This window comes from Palaemon carinicauda, chromosome 11, assembly GCF_036898095.1.
Source record: "Palaemon carinicauda isolate YSFRI2023 chromosome 11, ASM3689809v2, whole genome shotgun sequence".
Lineage (NCBI taxonomy): Eukaryota > Metazoa > Arthropoda > Malacostraca > Decapoda > Palaemonidae > Palaemon > Palaemon carinicauda.
The window spans coordinates 94,469,365-94,487,417 of NC_090735.1; the positions used below are offsets into that span (position 1 = coordinate 94,469,365).

An 18,053-nucleotide genomic window follows, 5' to 3' on the forward strand; every position below is an offset into this window, starting at 1 on the left:
AATGAAATATATATCTCCTCCCGTGCTCCTTCAATGATTGTAATACTAGTTTATTTTCAGTGAGAATTTCTACACACAAACACCCCATTAACTAGCTGCACCCTTTGGTTTAACTTTCTTTTGTTTTGAAGGATCACAGGAATTGCAGGTTGAAGTGTGAGTGTCACATCGTGAGAGCGCAGTCCTTGGGAGCGTATTGTAACTCGCCAGGAAAGAATTTAAGCATATCGTTTTGCAGCCAGTCGTCGTTAGAGGTCGCAGTTATACGGTAAAGTGCATCTTGAAATTAGCTTCAAGGACTCAGTTGAAATGTATTCTCGTGGATTTAACGAAAAGAAGCTATCTCAGACTTTGACAAGTTAGCGTTTTGAAATCGGCAAAAATTATCATTTTTACTTGCGCTCTCCTGCCAAGGATTTTGCATTGTATGGCTAATGAGGGGTGAACTCCTTATTATTATTATTATTATTATTATTATTATTATTATTATTATTATTACTTGCTAAGCTACAACCCTAATAGGAAAAGCAGAAAGCTATAGGCCCGAGGGCTCCAACAGGGAAAATTGCCCAGTGAGGAAAGGAAATAAGGAAATTACAAGTAATTAACAATTTAAATGAAATATTTTAAGAATAGCAAAACAAACCTCCCATATAAGCTATAAAAATCTTTAAGAAAAACCAGGAAGATAGAATAATGTTCCCGAGTGTACCAAGCAAGAGAGCTCTACCCCCAAGACAGTGAAAGACCATGGTATAGAGGCTAAAACACTACCTAAGACCAGAGAACAATGGTTTGATTTTGGAGTGTCCTTCTCCTAGAAGAGCTGCTTATTATAGCTAAAGAGTCTCTTCTACCCTTACCAAGAGGAAAGTAGCCACTGAACAATTATATTGCACTAGTTAACCCCTTGGGAGAAGAGGAATTGTTTGGTAATCTCAGTTTGGGAGTTCTTAATGATCTATAAATCTCTCTCTGTATGTTCGTACGTTTACTGTACCTTATTAAATGTAAATAAATCTTGTTCAACAAATCAGTCTTCTGAAGGAGTATCACGAAACTAGTCAGGACTTAATCTTATATTTCCTATTTTCAGTTTCCCTTTTGTTCTTTTGCATCTGAATATCGCGTTTCCATGTTATTTTTACACACACACACACACACACACACACACACATATATATATATATATATATATATATATATATATATATATATATATATATATATATATAGATATATATATATATATATATATATATATATATATATATATATATATATATATACATATATATATATGTATATATATATATATATATATATATATATATATATATATATATATATATAGATATATATATATATATATATATATATATATATATATATATATATATATATACATATATATATATGTATATATATATATATATATATATATATATATATATATATATATATATATATATATATATGTGTGTGTGTGTGTGTGTGTGTGTGTGTGCGTGTGAGTGTGTGTATTCGTGTGTATGTAAGCATGCGTATATATTAGGCATGTAAAGTACCTATATCATATTCGAAAACTGTGAAAGGCAATAGTCTTATAGTTTGTGTGTGTGTGTGTGTGTGTGTGTGAGAGAGAGAGAGAGAGAGAGAGAGAGAGAGAGAGAGAGAGAGAGAGAGAGAGAGAGAGAGAGAGAGAGAGAGAGAGAGTCTTCACCAATGACCCTTCAATGGCTTTTCATTTTAACAAGGAAATTATCTATTTCATTCTTTGTTACGATCATTCAAAGGTCAAGTCAAGTGATTTTGAATTGTCAGTGTAATGAAGACAAATGTTAAATCTCATGTCTGTAGGGACAGTCTTTATATTAGATATCCTTGACGAAAATTATTCCTAAAGATGGCTCGTCTCATAAAAGGCGAATTAGGTCGTGGGGACTGGTGTAGGCAATATGGAATGTTGTCTTTATGTGAAGGGCAGCGGTTATTTTACATAGTCCACATATCTGATTCAGTAATTTTGAGGCAAATGCGTACTTTGAATATTTTGTGAACGATTGTTTTGTAACTTTCGAATTCCAAAAATGAAAGAAAAAAAATGTAGAGTTTTAGATCACCCCAATTTATGGATGAATTGACTAATTCCTTAAAACTAACAGATTTCAGGCGCTTGTTAGAGCGGTAAACTTTTAGCGTATCGATCAAAGACTGTCCGATTCAAAACTAAGGGGAGGTAACATTTACGGTAGACTTTTGCTTAGGGTTGGTCTTTGGTGTAACAAACCTCTTGACAGACTGATATACGGTCTTCCGCATCTCGACAGAGTTATTTCAGTTTTCAGTGTTCAACCTCTCGACAGAGTGATTTTCAGTATTTAACCTCTCGACAGAGTGATTTTCAGTATTTAACCTTTTGACAGAGTGATTTTCAGTATTTAACCTCTTGACAGAGTGATTTTCAGTATTTAACCTCTCGACAGAGTGATTTTCAGTCTTCAACCTCTCGACAGAGTGATTTTCAGTATTTAACCTGTTGACAGAGTGATTTTCAGTCTTCAACCTCTCTACAGAGTGATTTTCAGTATTTAAGCTCTCGACAGAGTGATTTTCAGTATTTAACCTCTTGACAGAGTGATTTTCAGTATTTAACCTCTCGACAGAGTGATTTCCAGTCTTCAACCTCTCGACAGAGTGATTTTCAGTATTTAACCTGTTGACAGAGTGATTTTCAGTCTTCAACCTCTCTACAGAGTGAATTTCAGCATTTAACCTCGAGACTGATTTTTAGTATTTAACCTCTCGACAGAGTGATTTTCAGTCTTCAACCTCTCGACAGAGTGATTTTCAGTATTTAACCTTTCGACAGACGGATTTTTAGTATTTAACAACTTGTCAGACTGATTTTCAGTCTTCAACCTGTCGACAGAGTGATTTTCAGTATATAACCTGGAGACTAATTTTTAGTATTTAACTTCTCGACAGAGTGATTTTCAGTCTTCAACCTCTCAACAGAGTGATTTTCAGTATTCAACCTCTCTACAGACTGATTTTCAGTATTTAACAACTCGACAGAGTGATTTTCAGTCTTCAACCTATCGACAGCCTGATATTCAGTATTTAACCTCTCAACAGACTGATTTTTAGTATTTAACAACTCGACAGACTGATTTTCAGTCTTCAACCTCTCGACAGAGTGATTTTTAGTATTTAACCTCTCAACAGACTGATTTTTAGTATTTAACAACTCGACAGACTGATTTTCAGTCTTCAACCTCTCAACAGAGTGAATTTCAGTATTTAACCTCTCGACATACTGATTTTCAGTCTTCAACCTCTTGACTTAAGTATTTTCAGTCTTTAACCTCTTGACAGGCTGATTTTCAGTGTGCAACCTCTCAGCAGTCTGATTTTCGGTCTTCTACATTTCAACAGACTGATTTTTAGTTGTTCAGCCTCTCAGCAGACTGATTTTCAGAATCTAAGTTAACATCAGACTGATTTTCAGTCTTCAGCTTCTTGACAGACTTATTTTCAGTCTTTAACCTCTATACCGACTGATTTTCATTAATCAAACTCTTGGCAGACTTGAGTTTCAGTCTTCAACCTCTTCACAGAGTGAATTTCAGTATTTAAACTCTCGACAGACTGATTTTCAGTGTTCAACCTCTCAAAAGACTTATTTTCAGTCTTTAACCTCTCAACAGACTAATTTTCTGTCTTCAACCTCTCGAAAGACGGATTTTTAGTCTTCAATCTCTAGACAGAGTGATTTTCAGTATTTAATTTCTCGACAGACTAATTGTGAGTCTTCAACCTTTTGGCAGACTGATTCTTAGTCTTCAACCTCTTGACAGTCTAATTTTCAATATTTAACCTCTCGACAGAATGATTTTTAGCCTTCAATCTCTCGACAGACTTATTTTCAGTTTTTAACCTCTTGACTGACTGATTTTCAGTATTTAACCTCTTGAAGACTGATTTTAAGTATTTAACAACTCGACAGACTGATTGTCAGTCTTCAACCTATCGACAGCGTGATTTTAAGTATTTAATCTCTCAACAAACTGATTTTAAGTATTTAACCTCTCAACAGACTGATTTCTAGTATTTAACAACTCGACAGAGTGATTTTCAGTCTTCAACCTCTTGACAGAGTGATTTTCAGTAATTAACCTCTCGACAGACTGATTTTTAGTATTTAACAACTCGACAGACTGATTTTCAGTCTTCAACCTATCGACAGCATGATTTTAAGTATTTAACCTCTCAACAAACTGATTTTAAGTATTTAACAATTCGACAGTGTGAATTCAGTATTTAACCTCTTGACATACTGATTTTCAGTCTTCAACCTCTTGACTTATGTATTTTCAGTCTTCAACCTCTTGACTTATGTATTTTCAGTCTTTAACTTCTTGACAGGCTGATTTTCAGTGTGCAACCTCTCAGCAGTCTGATTTTTGGTCTTATACATTTCATCAGACTGATTTTTAGTTGTTCAGCCTCTCAGCAGACTGATTTTCAGAATCTAAGTTCACATCAGACTGATTTTCAGTCTTTAACCTCTTGACAGACTTATTTTCAGTCTTTAAACTCTCTACCGATGATTTTCATTAATCAAACTCTTGGCAGACTTGAGTTTCAGTCTTCAACCTCTTAACAGGGTGAATTTCAGTATTTAACCTCTCGACAGATTGATTTTCAGTGTTCAACCTCTCAAAAGACTTATTTTCAGTCTTTAACCTCTCAACAGACCAATTTTCTGTCTTCAACCTCTCGGAAGACGGATTTTTAGTCTTCAATCTCTAGACAGAGTGATTTTCAGTATTTAATTTCTCGACAGACTAATTGTGAGTCTTCAACCTTTTGGCAGACTGATTCTTAGTCTTCAACCTCTTGACAGTCTAATTTTCAATATTTAACCTCTCGACAGACTGATTTTTAGCCTTCAATCTCTCGACTTATTTTCAGTCTTTAAGCTCTCTACCGATGATTTTCATTAATCAAACTCTTGGCAGACTTGAGTTTCAGTCTTCAACCTCTTAACAGGGTGAATTTCAGTATTTAACCTCTCGACAGATTGATTTTCAGTGTTCAACCTCTCAAAAGACTTATTTTCAGTCTTTAACCTCTCAACAGTCCAATTTTCTGTCTTCAACCTCTCGGAGGACGGATTTTTAGTCTTCAATCTCTAGACAGAGTGATTTTCAGTATCTAATTTCTCGACAGACTAATTGTGAGTCTTCAACCTTTTGGCAGACTGATTCTTAGTCTTCAATCTCTTGACAGTCTAATTTTCAATATTTAACCTCTCGACAGACTGATTTTTAGCCTTCAATCTCTCGACAGACTTATTTTCAGTTTTTAACCTCTTGACTGACTGATTTTCAGTCTTCAACCTATCGGCAGAATGATTTTCATTCTTCCACATCTAGACAGATTTTCAGTGTTCAGCCTATTGGCTGACTGATTTTCAGTATTCCCCTTTACGTCAGACGTATTTTGAGTCTTCAAGCTCTCGATAGGATGTTTTTCAGTCTTCAACCTTTCGACACAGGGATTCTCAGTATTTAACCTCTTGACAGACTGATTTTCAATCTTCAACCTCTCAACAGAATTGTTTTCAGTCTTTAACCTCTCGACAGACTGATTTTATGTATTTGTCCTCTTGACAGACTGATTTTCAGTCTTCAAACTCTCGACAGTATGTTTTTCAGTCTTCAACCTCTCAACAGAGTGATTTTCAGTATTTAACCTTTCGACAGACTGATTTTTAGTATTTAACCTCTTGACAGTCTGATTTTCAGTCTTCAACTTGTCGACAGAGTGATTTTCAGTGTCTAACCTGGAGACTAATTTTTAGTATTTAACCTCTCGACAGAGTGATTTTCAGTCTTCAACCTCTCGACAGAGTGATTTTCAGTATTTATCCTCTCTACAGACTGATTTTTAGTATTTAACAACTCGACAGAGTGATTTTCAGTCTTCAACCTCTCGACAGAGTGATTTTCAGTATTTGACCTTTCAACAGACTGATTTTTAGTATTTAGGAACTCGACAGACTGATTTTCAATCTTCAACCTCTCGACAGAGTGATTTTCAGTATTTAACCTCTCTACAGACTGATTTTAAGTATTTAACAACTCGACAGACTGATTTTCAGTCTTCAACCTCTCGACAGAGTGATTTTCAGTATTTAACCTCTCTACAGACTGATTTTTAGTATTTAACAACTCGACAGAGTGATTTTCAGTCTTCAACCTCTCGACAGAGTGATTTTAAGTATTTAACCTCTCAACAGACTGATTTCTAGTATTTAACAACTCGACAGACTGATTTCCAGTCTTCAACCTCTTGACAGAGTGATTTTCAGTAATTAACCTCTCGACAGACTGATTTTTAGTATTTAACAACTCGACAGACTGATTTTCAGTGTTCAACCTATCGACAGCATGATTTTAAGTATTTAACCTCTCAACAAACTGATTTTAAGTATTTAACACCTCGACAGAGTGAATTTCAGTATTTAACCTCTCGACATACTGATTTTCAGTCTTCAACCTCTTGACTTATGTATTTTCAGTCTTTTACCTCTTGACAGGCTGATTTTCAGTGTGCAACCTCTCAGCAGTCTGATTTTCGGTCTTATACATTTCATCAGACTGATTTTTAGTTGTTCAGCCTCTCAGCAGACTGATTTTCAGAATCTAAGTTCACATCAGACTGATTTTCAGTCTTTAACCTCTTGACAGACTTATTTTCAGTCTTTAAGCTCTCTACCGATGATTTTCATTAATCAAACTCTTGGCAGACTTGAGTTTCAGTCTTCAACCTCTTCACAGGGTGAATTTCAGTATTTAACCTCTCGACAGACTGATTTTCAGTGTTCAACCTCTCAAAAGACTTATTTTCAGTCTTTAACCTCTCAACAGACTAATTTTCTGTCTTCAACCTCTCGAAAGACGGATTTTTAGTCTTCAATCTCTAGACAGAGTGATTTTCAGTATTTAATTTCTCGACAGACTAATTGTGAGTCTTCAACCTTTTGGCAGACTGATTCTTAGTCTTCAATCTCTTGACAGTCTAATTTTCAATATTTAACCTCTCGACAGACTGATTTTTAGCCTTCAATCTCTCGACAGACTTATTTTCAGTTTTTAACCTCTTGACTGACTGATTTTCAGTCTTCAACCTATCGGCAGAATGATTTTCATTCTTCCACATCTAGACAGATTTTCAGTGTTCAGCCTATTGGCTGACTGATTTTCAGTATTCCCCTTTACGTCAGACGTATTTTGAGTCTTCAAGCTCTCGATAGGATGTTTTTTCAGTCTTCAACCTTTCGACACAGGGATTCTCAGTATTTAACCTCTTGACAGACTGATTTTCAATCTTCAACCTCTCAACAGAATTGTTTTCAGTCTTTAACCTCTCGACAGACTGATTTTATGTATTTGTCCTCTTGAGACTGATTTTCAGCCTTCAAACTCTCAACAGTATGTTTTTCAGTCTTCAACCTCTCGACAGAGTGAATTTCAGTATTTAACTTCTCGATAGACTGATTTTCAGTCTTCAACCTCTCGACAGACTTATTTTTAGTCTTTAACCTCTCGACAGACTGATTTTGTGTATTTGTCCTCTTGACAGACTGAACTACGGCCTTCAACCTCTCGACAGAATTATTTTCAGTGTTGAACCTCTCGATAGTGATTTTCAGTCTTCAAAATCTCGACAGAGGGATTTTCAGTATTTGAGCTCTCGAGAGACTCATTTTCATTCTTCAACTTCTCAACAGAATTATTTTCAGTGTTTAAGCTATCGACAGACTTATTTTCAGTTTTTGACCTCTTGACAGATTGATTTTCAGTCTTCAACCTCTCGGCTGACTGATTTTCAGTCTTCAACTTCTCGACAGAGTAATTTTCAGATTTTAAACTCTTGACAGAGTATTTTTAGTTTTCAACCTTTTGACAGAGCAATTTTTAGTATTCAATTTCTCGACAGACTGATTTTTAGTCTTTAACCTCTCTACAGATTTATTTTCAGTCTTAAACCTCCCAACAGACAGATTGTGAGTCTCCAACCTTTTGGCAGACTGATCCTCAGTCCTCAACCTCTTGACAGTCTAATTTTCAGTATTTAACCTCTCGATAGACTTATTTTCAACATCACCCTCCCGACAGACTTATTTTCTGTTTTTGACTTCTTGACAGACTGATTTTCAGTCTTTAACTTGTCAAAAAGCTGATTGATTTTCAGTGCTTAACCTTCTGACAGACTGATTTTCAGTCTTGATCCTCTTAACAGACTAATTTTCAGTCTCCTTCCTCTTGACAGACTGATGTTCAGTCTTCATCGCCTTGACAGACTGATTTTCAGTCTTTAACATATTGACAGACTGATTTTTTTAGACGTTATCCTCTCAACAGACTGATTTTCAGTCTTTAAACTGTTGATAGACTGATTTTCAGTTTTCAACCTCCCGACGGACTGATTTCCTGTCTTTAACCTCTTGACAGACTGATTTTTAGCCTTTATCTTCTTGACAGACTGATTTTCAGGCCTTTTACTGTTGACAGACGGATTTTCAGTCTTCAACCTCTTGAGAGAGGGATTCTCAGACTTTAATCTCTTGACAGAATGCTTTTCAGTCTTTAACCTTCCGACAGACGAATTTTCAGTCTACAACTTCTGGAGAGAGGGATTTTCACTGTTTAACCTTCCGACAGACGGATTTTCAGTCTTCCTCCTCTTGACAGACTAATTTTATATGTTTAGCATCTTGAAAGACTGATTTTTAGTCTTTATCCTCTCAACAGACTGATTTTCAGGTTTTAAACTGTTGATAAACTGATTTTCAGTTTTTAACCTCTCAACAGACTGATTTCCAGTCTTTAACCTCTTGACTTTTAGCCTTTATCTTCTCGACAGACTGATTTTCAGTTGTTATATTGTTGATAAACTGATTTTCAGTCTTCAACCTCTTGATAGAGTGATTTTCAGACTATCCTCTTGACAGTCTTTAACCTTTCCGCACACTGATTTTCAGTCTTCAATCTCTTGAGAGAGTGATTTTCAGTGTTTAACCTTTTGACAGAATTATTTTCCATCTTCATCCTCTCAATACAGTGATTTTCAGACTTTAACATTTTGATAGAATGATTTTCAGTCTTTAAACTTTCAACAGACTGATTTTCAGTCTTCAACATCTTGTGAGGGGATTTTCAGTATTTTACCTTCTGATAGACTGATTTTCAGGCTTCATTCGCTCAACAGACTGATTTTCTGTCTTTAACCTCTTGACAGACTGATTTTTAGTATTTATCCTCTCAACAGACTGATTTTTAGTTTTTAAACTTGTTAAAATGATTTTCAGTCTTCAACCTCTCGACAGACTGATTTTCAGTCTTTAACTTCTTGACAGACTTATTTTTAATCTTTACCTTTTCGACAGACATATTTTCAGTCCTTATATTGTTGATAAACTAATTTTCAGTCTTCAACCTCTTGAGAGAGTGATTTTCAGACTTTATCTTCTTGATAAAATGCTTTTCAGTATTTAACCTTTTGACTGACTGATTTTCATTCTTCAGACTCTTAAGAGAGTGATTTTCAGGGTTTAACCTCTTGACAGAACTATTTTCCTTCTTTATCCTCTTAATAGAATGATTTTCAGACTGTATCCTCCTTACAGAAGGATTTTCAGTCTTTAACCTTTTAGCAGACAGATTTTTCGTCTTCGTCCTCTTGAGAAAATGATATTCAGACTTTTCCTCTTAATAGAATGATTTTCAGTCTTCACCCTTTCGACAGTCTGATTTTTAGTCTTCAACTTTCTGAGAGAGTGATTTTCAATGTTTAACCTCTTGGCAGAACCATTTTCCATCTCCAGCCTCTCAAAATAGGGATTTTCAGACTTTTGCCTCTTGACAGCCTGATTTTCATACCTCATCCTTCTAAGAGAATGATTTTCTGTTATCCTCTCCACAGTCCGATTTCCAAATTTTAACCATTCGACAAACTGATTTGCAGACTTTATCCTCTTGACAAAAAGATTTTCTGTTTTCATCCTCCTGACAGGCTGATTTTCATTCTTTAACCTCTCGACAGACTGATTTTTTTACCTTATCCTCTTGATAGATTGATTTTTTGTCTTCACTCACCTGACAGACTGATTTTCAGTATGTAACCTTTCGACAGACTGATTTTCAGTATGTAACCTTTCGACAGACTGATTTTCTGTCTTGAACCTCTCGATAGACTGATTATCAGTCTTTAACATTTCGACAGATGTTTTTCAGTGTTTATCCTTGTGACCGTCTTATTTTCAGTCTTTAACATCTCGACAGACTGACCTAGAGTCTTCAACCACTCGACAGACTGATTTTCAGTCTTTAACCTCTCAACAAACTATTTTTCACTATTCATCCTCACGACAGACTGATTTTCAGTCTTTAACCTCCAAACAGACTGTTTTTCACTATTCATCCTCACGACAGACTGATTTTCAGTCTTTAACCTCTCAATAGACTGCTTTTCACTGTTCATCCTCACAACAGACTAATTTTCAATCTTTAACCTCTCGACAGAGACTGATATTCTGTCTTCAACTTCTCGACAGACTGATTTTCAGTTTTCATCATCTCAGCAGAATTATTTCCAATTTTCACTTTCCTGACTGACTGATTTTCAGGCTTCATCTTCTTGACAGACTGGTTTTTAGTCTTCAGCCTTTTGACAGACTGATTTTCAGCCTTCACCTTGTCGATATACTGATTTTCAGTCTTCTACCGCTCAACAGACTGATTTTCAGTGTTCATCCTCAGACAGAAGTATAACATTTAAAACGCTTCTAGAAGACTAAAATTACTGACAGATCTTTGGTCAGGCAGACTTAATTTCAGTCTTTAACCTAACGACAGACTAACTGATTTTCAGTGTTCATCCTCAGACAGAATGTATAACGTTTAAAACGCTTCCAGAAGACTAAAATTACTGTCAGGTCTTTGGTCAGACAGCAACCATAACGTTTAAAAAGCTGCCAGAAGACTAAAATTACTACCAGATCTTTGCTCAGACAGCATCCATAACTTTTAACCCTGGATAGGTACGGTCCTCGGACACCCCTTTAAGGGTATACTCGGACGCGAACGACCCCGACGCCAAAAAAAATTCTTGAAAAATCAGTTTTTGCAGTAACCTCCTTTTTTCTTTTGCCAAAAAAAACTTCAATGAATGCTTAAAACAACTGTATAGATAAATACTACTCATCTGCAGAAAAACTATTTATTATAAATATTTTAAAAAATTAAGTAGAAAAAAAAAAAGACCTGACATAAAAATTCATAAAAAAAAAAGTTTATACATATATACACAAATCCTTTTAGGAATTGATTCTTGAATGTTTAGGACATATCTTGATGTATTTTGGATGAAGTCAGACCCATGGAGGTGAAGATCTGAAATGAGAAAAAAAGGGTAACTTTTTTTGGCCAAAAAAATTTGTCCAAATTTCATGAATTTTTTTGGGTACCCAAATGAAATAGGAAGTGGCTAATTTTTTTAGGGAATAAACATATGTTATCCTAAAATAGAAATATGTAAAAAAATCTTCATTATTTTGTAAATTACATTTATATCAGGGGCCATATCTAAAGGTAATTTTTTGAGTACTTAGAAATTCCGTAAAAAAATACATATATTTAATATATAATATGATATTTATGCAGGTAAAAATATACCAAAATATCACAAATTCTATAGGGAACAAGAATATATATAGATAGGGCAGCTTACGCTTCGGATATGTCCACAAAATGGCCGCCAACCACACTGACTCAGACTCCCTAATCTGCCACTTGAAATGTAGGAAGGGTATGTCAATTTCAAGGTGTTATTTACTAATCTAATTATTATTGGATATGCATAAAAATTGTATGGTGGGTTGCTGGATAATTGTCGATTATTTTACGAATATAAAATTAAAATTCTGACCCAAAAAAATTTTTTTGAAGGGAAATAAAATCGAAAAAAAAAAATGTAAAACAATATTTTAGCTAAAAAAATTTGATGATATTCAATCAAAAAAAAAGTAAACAAAATTTTCCGACAAATAAACATCTAGAGGAATCATTACTCTGTGATAGTTCCTTAGTACGTAGTAATTTTGAAAGAATTGGGAAAAAACGAAAAAATGGCAATCACCGGAAAATCGAACACATACCTATATATACGCCATATCTGGCTAAAAAAAAGATAGGCATGGGTAGCCAGATCATCTAGAAACACTTTCCAACACTATAAAAATATAAGTTTTGCGACACTACTTGCCAATTCCTTACGGTAACATGACTAAGCAAAAAAATGCAAAACAAGTAAAAACGGGCACTTGAGGAAAAATGGCTAACATTCTAATATACGGCATTTCAGAAAAAAAAAATTCAGCCACGTGCTAGGCAAACCATCAAGGCACATTTTCCGACAAATAAACATCTAAATGAATAATTACTCTGTGATAGTTCCTTAGTACGTAGTAATTTTGAAAGAAATGGGAAAAAACGAAAAAATGGCAATCACAGGAAAATCGAACACATACCTATATATACGCCATATCTGGCTAAAAAAAGAAGATAGGCATGGGTAGCCAGATCATCTAGAAACACTTTCCAACACTATAAAATTATAAGTTTTGCGACACTACTTGCCAATTCCTTACGGTAACATGACTAAGCAAAAAAATGCAAAACAAATAAAAAGGGGCACTCGTGGAAAAATGGCCATTCTAATATACGGCATTTCAGAAAAAAAAAATTTCAGCCACGTGCTAGGCAAACCATCAAGGCACATTTTCCGACAAATAAACATATAAATGAAATATTACTCTGTGATAGTTCCTTAGTACGTAGTAATTTTGAAAGAAATGGGAAAAAACGAAAAAATGGCAATCACAGGAAAATCGAACACATACTTATATATACGCCATATCTGGCTAAAAAAAAAATAGGCATGGGTAGCCAGATCATCTAAAAACACTTTCCAACACTATAAAAATATAAGTTTTGCGACACTACTTGCCAATTCCTTACGGTAACATGACTAAGCAAAAAAATGCAAAACAAATAATAAGGGGCACTCGCGGAAAAATGCCCAACATTCTAATATACGGCATCTCAGATAAAAAAAAAGACATGCACGTGTTAGCCCAACCATCAAGGCACACTTTCTAACACATAAACATGAAAAAAAAATCAATAATATACGGCAATTCCTTACTACGTAGTAAATTTTTACAAATATTGAAAAAAAACAGAAATTGGCAACCGCAGTTAAATACCCAATATACCAATAACTACGTCGTATCTGACAAAAACAAAATCACGCATGGGTAGCCAGATCATCTAGACACACTTTCCAACACTAAAAAAGCAAAAGTTTTACGACACTATTTCGCAATATCTTACGGAAAAATGACTTGGCAAAAAAATGAAAAAAAAGGAAAAAGGGACACTCGCGGTAAAATGCCCGACATTCTAATATACGACATCTCAGATAAAAAAAAAGACATGCACGTGTTAGCCCAACCATCAAGGCACACTTTCTAACACATAAACATGAAAAAAAAATCAATAATATACGGCAATTCCTTACTACGTAGTAATTTTTACAAATATTGAAAAAAAACAGAAATTGGTAACCGCAGTTAAATACCCAATATACCAATAACTACATCGTATCTGACAAAAACAAAGTCATGCATGGGTAGCCAGATCATCTAGACACACTTTCCAACACTAAACAAGCAAAAGTTTTACGACACTATTTGGCAATATCTTACGGAAAAATGACTTGGCAAAAAAATGAAAAAAAATGAAAAAGGGGCACTCGCGGTAAAATGGTCCTCGTGGTGATGAACGACATTTTAACTAAAAAAAAAAACATGCACATGGTAGCCAAACAATCCACCAAGACTTTCCACAACTGATAACCTATACAAGTTGCACCATTCTACGACAATTTCATAATACGTAATAACTTTGATAATTATGCAAACTACCCTAGAAGGGTAAACTCGGACGCGAACGACCCCGACGCGTCTCAGAAATCGGGGAAGGAGTACAGCTACAGCAATGCACATCTGGACACTACTAGAGCGTGTAGGGGAGACACCTCCTGCAGGTCGATCACCCACAAATTCAGTCACGGGGGTGAGTCACGTGAGAAAAACCTGTTTTTTTTTGACGCTCGGGGTCGCAAACGACCCACCGTACCTATCCAGGGTAACGCCACCAGAAGATTAAAATTACTGTGACATCAGATCTTTGGTCAGGCAGACTTAATTTCAGTCTTCAGCCTGTCGACAGACTAACAGATTTTCAGTGTTCATCCTCAGACAGAATGTATAACGTTTAAAATGCTTCCAGAAGACTGAAATTATGGCCAGGTCTTTGGTCAGACAGCAACCATAACGTTTAAAAACTGCCAGAAGACTAAAATTGCTACCAGATCTTTGCTCAGACAGCATCCATAACGTTCAAAACGCTACCAGAAGATTAAAATTACAGTCATATCTTTGGTCAGGCAGACTTAATTTCAGTCTTCAGCCTGTCGACAGACTAACTGATTTTCAGTATTCATCCTCAGACAGAATATATAACATTTAAAACGCTTCCAGAAGACTAAAATTACTACCAAATCTTTGCTCAGACAGCACCCATAACGTTTAAAACGCTACCAGAAGATTAAAATTACTGTCAGATCTTTGGTCAGGCAAACTTAATTTCAGTCTTCAGCCTGTCGACAGACTAACTGATTTTCAGTGTTCATCCTCAGACAGAATGTATAACGTTTAAAACGCTTCCAGAAGACTAAACTTACTGCTAGGTCTTTGGTCAGACAGGAGCCATAACGTTTAAAAAGCTGCCAGAAGAATAAAATTACTACCAGATCTTTGCTCAGACAGCATCCATAACGTTTAAAACGTTACCAGAAGATTAAAATTACTGTCAGATCTTTGGTCAGGCAGACTTAATTTCAGTTTTCAGCCTGTCGACAGACTAACTTTTAGTCTTCAACCTCATGACAGATTGATTTTCATGCATCAGCTCTCGACTGATTAATTTAATCTTCATCCTTTCCACAGACTGATTTTCAGTCTTCAGCCTCTTGAAAGCTGAATTTCAGTCTTCATCCTTTGGACAGACTGATTTTCAGTCTTAAACCTCTCGATAGACTGATTATCAGTCTTTAACATTTCGACAGATGTTTTTCAGTGTTTATCCTTTTCAGTTTTCATCTTCTCGACAGACAGATTTTCAGTCTTCACCCTCTCAACAGAATGATTTTCAGTCTTCAACCTCTCGACAGACTGATTTTCAGTCTTTAAGTTCTCGACAGACTGATTTTCAGTCTTCACCCTCTCAACAGAATGATTTTCAGTCTTCAACCTCTCGACAGACTGATTTTCAGTCTTTAAGTTCTCGACAGACAGATTTTCAGTCTTCACCCTCTCAAGAGAATGATTTTCAGTCTTCAACCTCTCGACAGACTGATTTTCAGTCTTTAAGTTCTCGACAGACTGATTTTCGGTCTCCATCTTTTTGGTGGGCTGATTTTCAATCTTTAATTTGTTGCCAGACTGATTTTTAGTCTTCAAGTTATCGACAGACTGATTTTCAGTCTTTAACCTTGTAACAGAGTTTGCTTGGATTTAAGCGAACGATCTTTGCTCCAAATTTTAATAGACTGCGAGCCTTATGTGTTGTAGACTTTTTAAGTGCTTTTAAAATACTTAAATCTTTGTGTCAGAAAACCCCCACAACATACTTAATGAGACAATGGGTCTTAGATGGGATACGCCTCTTGCAAAACTCTGACAAACTAAGGGTTTTACTGTATGGTTTAAATCTCTCCAGTCAGATGCACTATAAACTTTGGTTAAATTTGTCTGATCATGCGCATTAAACGAATCTAATCTCTCAACAGACTTCGATAGACTGAGATTCTAATAGACTGCGTTATTTGAATTTGATATACTTACTGACAAACTTTAATTAATAAGCTGCGTTTTTTGTTGTTGTAGTGAAATTATCGACGTACCTCAATAGACTATTTTGACAGACTTCAATTCTGAAGAGTTCTAAACCTTTCAGAAGGTTATGATTGCTTTCAGGTCCAAGGAATGTTATTCAAATGATCAAATCCTCATCACAGGCTTCAGTAGACTGGAAAGCACAGTGTATTTAAACCTCATAAATCATTTCGATTGACCATGGGTGTGGGTTATGATAAAACTCTAAAATATTTGATAGTGTATCATGGTTTCAGAGTAATAATAAAAATCCTCATCACAGGCTTCAGTAGACTGGAAAGCACAGTGTATTTAAACCTCATAAATCATTTCGATTGACCATGGGTGTGGGTTATGATAAAACTCTAAAATATTTGATAGTGTATCATGGTTTCAGAGTAATAATAAAAATCCTCATCACAGGCTTCAGTAGACTGGAAAGCACAGTGTATTTAAACCTCATAAATCATTTCGATTGACCATGGGTGTGGGTTATGATAAAACACTAAAATATTTGATAGTGTATCATGGTTTCAGAGTAATAATAAAGTGTATCATGGTTTCAGAGTAATAACACGGCACGTTTTCTTTCCGACAGGCTGGGTGGTGGCTAACCTCCGTTGAAATGTTGTACATTCACACGAGGCGTTCCGTATCCGCTTACCAGCGTGTGGTTTTCATTGTATACTTAGACTCTGTCACGTTAGGACCTAGTAAATTACGATAATTTTGACACCATAAGATGTTGGTTGATAACTGTGTTGATAAAATAAGTTACCCAACTTCATAATACTTTATGCACCATGCCAAGAATATTAGAATTATGATAAATTCACCTGTTTAATTTAATGCCTTTCCAGTCATTTTCCATATCTTTTATTTATGTAAATTATTTCTATACATCTTGTTTGCCATGTCAAACATCTCCTCATACCCTTGAAAAAGTTCAATTAACCTCTAATACATGGTGTCAACAACAAACTAACTAATTTCTATGACTATACTATGAGGAAAAGTCGGGGTTGTAGACCATGAAACGAACGGGTACGATACAGGTCCTCGTTTACTCAAAACATTATCCACCCGTTGGTTGGGACGGGTGGCTAACTGCCATCAAGGTTTCTTGGAAAGAAAGCCGAGCCGACTCGGACGGCTGACGTCCGAGAGCCGCCGTCAGCCTAACGAGTCGTGTGAACAGATGCATTTAAATACACGTAAAAAAGCTAGACGCCGGTTAACCGACGGCCAGCCTGTCGGAAAGATAACGGGTCGTGTGAATCGGCCTTGATTAGGCAGAACTTAATAAACTTTGAACTTTAAATGTGATGAACTTTTCAAAAGATTTTGACTTGCCGAATGCATTAGGTGTAATTCTTTGATAAACCACACGAGAGTTTTTGACAGACTAAAAGCCTCTGGATATACTTTATTAGACGGTATAGATTAGACTACTGTAAACTCTCAACAAACTTGAAGAGTTACTGGGCCTTAATTGTAATAAACCTCACATGAGATTTTTATAGAAAGTGGGCTATAGGTAATATAAACCTATGAATAACTTTTGATAAACCTATCAACAAATGTGATCACAAATTGATTTTTGAACATGCTTTAGCAGATGCCGTAGGTGCGGTAAACTTCACAACAGATTTTGTATGATAATGGATGGACCTAAGGTGTGATGAAATTCATAATTGAAGATTTTGAGTATAGCAGGCCATAGGTGTAATAAACGACAGAATAAATTTCGAAAAATAGTGTTAGGTGTGATAAACTTTAGAGTAGAATTTGAATTAGAGAAAGGCTTAGGTGTAATAAACTTCACAATAAACTGTGAATTACAGCAGGCCTTAGGTGTAACAATTCACATAGCAGATTTTAAAGTTAGCAGGTGTCAAATGTAATAGACCTCACGATAGATTTTGAATTACAGCAGGCTTTAGATGAAATAAACCTAAAAATAAATTTTTAATTATACAAG

General features: G+C 35.4%; 2 protein-coding genes across 2 annotated transcripts; both read right to left on the bottom strand.

Annotated features, from left to right (window-relative positions):
* Window positions 1–2,337: 2,337 nt before the first annotated feature.
* On the bottom strand, window positions 2,338–7,230 carry LOC137649391 (leucine-rich repeat and coiled-coil domain-containing protein PF3D7_0703800-like). The gene is made up of 5 exons (XM_068382376.1): window positions 7,109–7,230; window positions 6,298–6,447; window positions 4,090–4,239; window positions 2,803–2,922; window positions 2,338–2,716 (listed from the first exon to the last, which is right to left on the bottom strand). The coding sequence occupies exons 1-5, from the start codon at window positions 7,228–7,230 to the stop codon at window positions 2,338–2,340; spliced, it is 921 nt and encodes a 306-aa protein (XP_068238477.1).
* A 193-nt stretch (window positions 7,231–7,423) lies between these two features.
* LOC137649392 (uncharacterized) lies at window positions 7,424–10,288 on the bottom strand. Its single transcript, XM_068382377.1, has 2 exons — window positions 10,170–10,288; window positions 7,424–7,724 (listed from the first exon to the last, which is right to left on the bottom strand). The coding sequence occupies exons 1-2, from the start codon at window positions 10,286–10,288 to the stop codon at window positions 7,424–7,426; spliced, it is 420 nt and encodes a 139-aa protein (XP_068238478.1).
* Between the last annotated feature and the right edge of the window lie 7,765 nt (window positions 10,289–18,053).